This window comes from Epinephelus moara, chromosome 20 (genome assembly GCF_006386435.1).
Source record: "Epinephelus moara isolate mb chromosome 20, YSFRI_EMoa_1.0, whole genome shotgun sequence".
NCBI lineage: Eukaryota > Metazoa > Chordata > Actinopteri > Perciformes > Serranidae > Epinephelus > Epinephelus moara.
The window spans coordinates 6290790-6297318 of NC_065525.1; the positions used below are offsets into that span (position 1 = coordinate 6290790).

Consider the following 6529-nt stretch of genomic DNA (forward strand, 5'->3'; position numbering starts at 1 on the left):
TATCCGCTGCGAGGATCATAAGGACAGAGGGATGTCGTATGCTGTAAAGCCCTGTGAGGCAAATTGTGATTTGTGATATTGGGCTTTATAAATAAAATTGATTGATTGATTGATTGATAGTGTTTGAACTTGTCAGTCACAGTGACCAACCAGGGCTGACTGACTCTATTCAAAGCAACGCAGGGACCGATGTATGAACTTTGTCCCCACAAACTGACGAGTAACTTACACACACAGATGTAAAATTTAATGTTTGAGCTTCACTTCACGCCCACGGCAGTCCTCACAGTGGCTGAGTGTGTGTATGTGTGTGTGTGTGTTACCTGTGTGTCCCTGAACAGACAGCAGGTCATTGGTGACACCTCTCATGGTCTCCAGGGTGGAGTGTGTGACCTCGTAAGTGGGGAGGACAATGTCCCGTGTGTCTGTAGAGCCACACCACGACAAGATTGGAACAGCATCCGCCCTCCTGGTCTCCAATGGCCAGTCGCCAACGTTGATGTAAAACTCCACATCAGGCACCCTCACCTTCAACAGCAAATTAAAGATCCCAGGAGATTGAAATCATGATGATGATGATGTCACATGCAGTCTCCTGGCAGTGATATTAGGATACCACCACTGTAGTAAATGTGCCAGAACATGCAGAAACACCACTAAAATCCTTTAACATCACTAGAACTCAAACCCAGCCTCACCTTTCTTGTTAGAGAGAGCAGAATTTCATCAGAGAACATCTTGAAGTCGGTGTATTTTCCAAGAGTGCTGCGATACAACTGGTTGTTGATGATGGCGTAGTGAATGAGGCCTCCTCTGTTGGCGAATCTCTTAGGCACTTCTTGTCTGAGATACTGCAGGTCAACTGCTGGAAAAGCTTTAAAGTCAGCCAGAATCTGAGGCTCCTCAGCAGGACACTGCATGATGCTCTGCCAAACGGAAGCATCGGATTCTGGACAGTCGCAGTATTCATGATAGACTGGACCTGAGGGTTAGATAAGGGAGGCAGAGAAGGTTAGATCATGGCTGCTTTTGTTCCATCTATCCTGCATCACATTTTACTATTGGCACCCTCAGGATTAAAGGAATACTGCACCCATACAATGACAATTTGTACATCAATTACTCATCACATGTTATGTTGAATTTGTGAAGAAAATTTTTCTCACATGCCTCCATGGTGAATGGAGAATCCAAAACAACAGCAAAACAATATCAAAACATTCATTTATAAATTCTTACACAACTAGTGCAGTATACACCGAAACACAGTGATGTTGCACAACAACAATCACTGCCTGGTAGACAACTGGTAACTGTTTTGAATCATGGAAATCTGTGAAATTGGATACTTGTTTATTTCTTTTGACATGTTGTAACTGTACAGTTTACAGATATACTGTTAAACACTGTGGTTCCTTTTGCTGTGCTTATTGTATGCACTGTGTTGCTTTGCTAGCGTCTTGATAAAACAAATCTACTGGCACGGAAGCTAAGAAATGTACTGCTGTAGGGTCGCAGCAAAACTGATTTTAGCCACCAAAGAAAAGTCCTAAAAGAAGTCCCACCTAAAAAAATCTGTATGGTATATTTACAATACTTTGAGGAAGTGTCAGTGTCATTTGATTTTATGTATGTGATGACAGGGTTTTCTAACTGAAAGTTATTGCAAACCAACACTGTCATCTGGTCTATAATCCAAGTGTCATTTATCCAGTGTATACTCAGATCTTCTGCCTACAAGCAGTCTGCCCTGAGCATGGGCGTGCATGTGAGCTCTGCTTGAGCAGAGTTCAGATGCGCATGCATGCCCAGGTACGCTGCTTGTGTATACATGTGAATGCTTCTGTTGATGTGTTTTAAATCATAATGTTTTAGTGAAAATGTTTGGGAAGTACTGAGTATATGACAGGATAAATGACACTTGGATTATACTGCACAAGTTGTTTGAGGGTTTGTAACAAATGTTTTGACATAGTATTGCTGTCGTGAAATGCAAACTGGTTTCTTCAATTCATGAAGAATGTTCACCTTTTCTGGATTCTCCGTTCACCATGGAGGCATGTGATAAAAACAATGCAACTCTAACTTTTTTGAGACAGGATGGACTCATGGTTGCAGAGTTTCTTCATGTTTTAAAGCATCCGGTGTGCTTTATTGAGGAAGTTTTGTGACAAGAAGTGAAGCACAACTGCAAACTGGCCACAATATTGCAATATTACTTTTATTTGCGTAAACATGACCGTGTCTGTCCGCCCTGCAAGAGATCCTTCCTTACTTCCCTTTTTCCTGTTATAGATCTTGTTTTATTTTTTTTATTGTTTTTACCTGTATTTAGGACAGCGATTATGATTATAAACTGCTCTGATTCCAAAGCCTTTCTGTGATGCTGGACAATACTAATAAAAAAACTTGAGCAAACTAATTAATGTGTGCTGGTGTTTATTAATGCATGACACAGCACAAACCTTGGATGATGTAGGGTGACTTGGCAACAGCAGCATCTTGGTGGAGGACCTCAACCTTCAGGCCCCTCAGCACAGAGCCGTAGAGCCGGTATCTCACCAGGAAGGAGCCGTCTCCTCTGTCCAGGGGTGGAGGGACATGGATACGGATGTGCTCCTTCTTGTCCAATGGACTTATCCTCACTTTAAATGTGTCTTTACCTACACAGCACATGAAAGAGACATTTCAGTGACCAGTATGACTTGATGTCCTCTTGTTGCAAGACTTCGTTAATGGCAAAGACTTCCATTAAATTGTGTGTAGAGGCCCCTGCCTACATACATGACCCCCTGTTGTCAGCCAGAGACACAAAAAACCTTACTGAGCATGACTGAAATGAGCACTAGAACAGTTTTGGAGGCTAAATGAGACTGTAGGTCTGGAAATTTGCTGTGTTACCTACTCAGGTTTCGTCGATAATAACCCGAACAAACCACTGTTAATCGTAGTGTACATCTGCCGATAATGTATACATTATGTTGGGCAATCTCAAGAAATGATGCGCAGGGGAATTAGCTAGCTTAGCCATTTGGCAGCAGCCGCTCTAGCGTGTCAGTGATTCAGTGTTTAACACAATGACACTTTGAGCACACAAGGTGTTTGTGGTCGGTTTACCTGGAGATAAGGTCAGGTTGTGTCCGTTTGAATTGACCGCCTGAATAAAGAAGTAGCGGACTGGTAAAACAGAGTCGGGGTTCAGCCCTGGACCCCAGATGAGACATCTCTCTGACTTGATTCCTTCACTGTCACACACCGGGAAGTTTATGCTGATAAATACCATTAAAACTATAAACTTACGACATAAACCATTGTGAAAGGGCCTAAATACGTCTATGCCACTCTCACACACCATATTCCTCTGACTGCTAACTGCTAGACGTCTAAATGTATTAAATATTGAGTGTAAAGTTTTGATGAAAACTCCTATGCCGACATGTTGGTGAAGAGAAACACGCCCACTTTCCTGTGATGCCTTCAGGGGATGTCGGAAATAGTATTTGCTCAATGTGACTTTTGAACTAAATTCTGTACAGTATTAACCAAACCACCTCTGCCACTCAAAGTCAACTCACTCATTGTTCTGGAGCATCCGACCATACCTGACAAATTACTTCAGATAACAGCCTAATTATGCAAAATACATCAATTTAATTGTGCTACTACATCTCCTTTGGTGGTATTGGTCTTATATGACTGTTATTTTTGTTGTGCTTGAGTCAGTGTATCATAATTTTGAGTAAAAATTACATATCATGACTTCATTTTGAATCCTAGGCTAATATATTAGGGTCTATTGCTGCAGTTTGTTTGGCTGTAATGCATGATTTCTGCTATTTTGGGATTGCATCCACATAGTTGATGCACTTATGTATCTTAAGTCACTGTGTGGCTAAAAGCATCAGCTAAAGAAATGAAATGTAATGTAGTAGTCTCACAGGAGAATTTAGATAAAATATTTTAGCACAAACAAATGTTTACATCAACTTAAAGCCTCTGTATCTGTCCCTGTGTGTAACATTTGTCAGTACATTACACATATTCTTTATATTTCACACTGTGAACTTTTGAATATTCCTTGGTAAGTATTTTGCACATTCCTTGACAAAATGTACAGCTCTTTCATTTTAATGTTGTGTTCACACAGGGCGCAAATAAAACAATTCATGCGAGTGAAGTCAATGTAAAGATGTAGTGAGACACAAATTCCCGCCAGGCAGCGTGATGGACGTGATGGATGCGACGCAAATGATGCAACATACATGAATTAAGCAGTGTGTGAATAGTGTGATTTTGCGTCATACACTTTTTTGTGTGAGTTTAAAAAATCTGAATTTCAGCTACCAATTCGTGCTGTGATAGCCAATCAGCATTGAGATCCTCCAAGGACGTACATCACCAACCGCTGGAAGTTCAGTGATTTCACACGCGTATGACACAAGTTATTTGCACATATGAAGCGAATCAACACAAAATATTCTAGCACTCAAACTCGAGTAACACAGTGTTAAAATTTGCATTGCGTTTGGTGTGAATAAAAGAATTTGTGTGAGTGAATCACATGTTAAGTCAATGTAGGGGCGCGATTAGACACAAATTCCTGCCGGGCAGTGCAATGGACGCAATGGAAGTGATGGATGTGAGTAGCAGGATTTCGCACCATACGCTTATTCGCGAGAGTTGAAAAATCTGACATCCTCCGGGGAAGTTTGACACTGAGGACGTACCGGCAGAATTTCATTCATCAGAAAAAGGAGAAGCTCATCATGTCAGTCTGTGGCTACCCAGAGCTGTATGACACCAAGTCCTACTTTTATGGAAACAGAAATAAAAAGGAGCTCGCTTGGAGGAAAGTGAGTGAGGAGGTCAGATTATCTGGTAAATTATGAAAACATTCAGCTGTTACTTGATTCCAGCTATCGGTTGTACTAGCAAGTTAGCACTACTGGATCTCCGACGGTTTTGGGCCTTCCACAGCAGGTACAAAGCAGCAACCCTTGCAATATAGTCACGCCCAACCATGGTCGCTGATAACAGAGAAAATTTGTGTCTTTTGGGCACTCACGTACCCACGATTTCATGCATGTATGATGCAAGTTATTCGCATGCATAAGCATTGTTGCCTCACAGCAAGAGGGTTCCTTGTTTGAACCCAGGGTGGGGCAGCCCTTCTGTACCTGTCCAGGGTGTACCCCGCCTCTTGCCCAGTGTCAGCTGGGGTAGGCTCCAGTCCCCCATGACCTCTAACAAGATAAGCGGTTACAGAAAATGAATGAATGAATCAAATTCGCATGAGTAATGTGATGTGAACATTCGCATTGCGTTTGGTGTAAAAACAACATAAAACAGATATATTTTACAAATATTCAAACTAGTCTTAGGGTCCAAGCCCCCGAAGTTTGTGCCAGTCTATTATTAATCGTTGTCTTCAGCTACAACTCAAATTGTCTGAGCTGGAACGAGCTGGAAACATGAAACTTGGCTCAGTAACTGGAAATGATTTACAAACGCTTCCCAAGAAATGTAATTCTAATTAGCCACATGGTGGTGCTGTAATTAAAACCCAAAATGTGTTAAGTATGTGGACAGGCTAAGCAGGACATTGGCCACAACTCATAATGATTTGTCCAGTTATCATTAATTTTGGTACATATCCTCAGTATGTGTTGGGGAACAGGCCCACTTAAGCATTTTCAGTATGGCCCATAGGGGCAAATAGTGGGACTTTGTGTGTGCAGCATAGACTGTATGTAAAGATGGACAGCATGTCTCCACTTACCCCCACTGCACAGAAATGAAACTGAAATATCCTGGATATGACCGCTGTCATGTTGCTCTAGAGATGTCATTTTGAGCCAGAGTCTGCACGAAAGCGATCTCCACGGTATCAAATTTCCCACCCATACACCTGTCTGCCAATCAATGCGGGCCCACCAATGGGCTCACACAGTTGTCAATCATGATGTAAAATCCCTGTTTTATAGCACTAAATAAGTAAATAAGAAAAAATAAGAAGAAAGAAAAGAAAAAAAAACCAATTGAACAAATAGTAGCGTGATAAAAACTTATTTGATGGGAAAAATGTATTTGATGTTTACTTGGCCTATGTCCCATCCACTAACATGGGGAGGGCAGGCTTTATTACCTGTACTGCAGCCAGCCAGCAGGGGGCGATCCAGATGTTTCAGCTTCATTTAAAGGAATACTCCGACGACGATTTGGGAGTTATGCCCTTTCTCTATCATTTTCATATTGAAACAACATGATCGATATCTTTTTTGTGTCTGTACATCCAGTGGCTGGGTCTCAGCGGTTAGCATTGCGGCTTAGTTTAGCGAATACAATTGAAGTCTATAGGGGGTCAGTAGCCTACGGTAAAAGTGAACAAATAAACGTTACAGAAACCCTGAAGCTGGCATTTCTGCACGTGCATTTAAAACAAACATGTTTAAACATTAATTCGAAAAACGAGAGTCCTTTTTAGTCGTTTTATAAGAAGTTTGATACACGGAAGTATAGTGTGTTTACG

At 41.5% G+C, this 6529-nt stretch overlaps 1 protein-coding gene across 1 annotated transcript in view; it reads right to left on the reverse strand.

Moving 5' to 3' along the window:
- poglut3 (protein O-glucosyltransferase 3) overlaps positions 1–3462 on the reverse strand; it is a 7239-nt gene extending 3777 nt beyond the window's left edge. The window contains exons 1-4 of the mRNA XM_050072256.1: positions 3118–3462; positions 2466–2663; positions 699–982; positions 324–528 (exon numbers count right to left, since the gene is read on the reverse strand). Of these exons, the coding sequence (XP_049928213.1) occupies positions 324–528; positions 699–982; positions 2466–2663; positions 3118–3355 (925 nt within the window). The 5' untranslated portion in view covers positions 3356–3462. The remainder of the gene's footprint in view (positions 1–323; positions 529–698; positions 983–2465; positions 2664–3117) is intronic.
- Positions 3463–6529: the final 3067 nt, after the last annotated feature.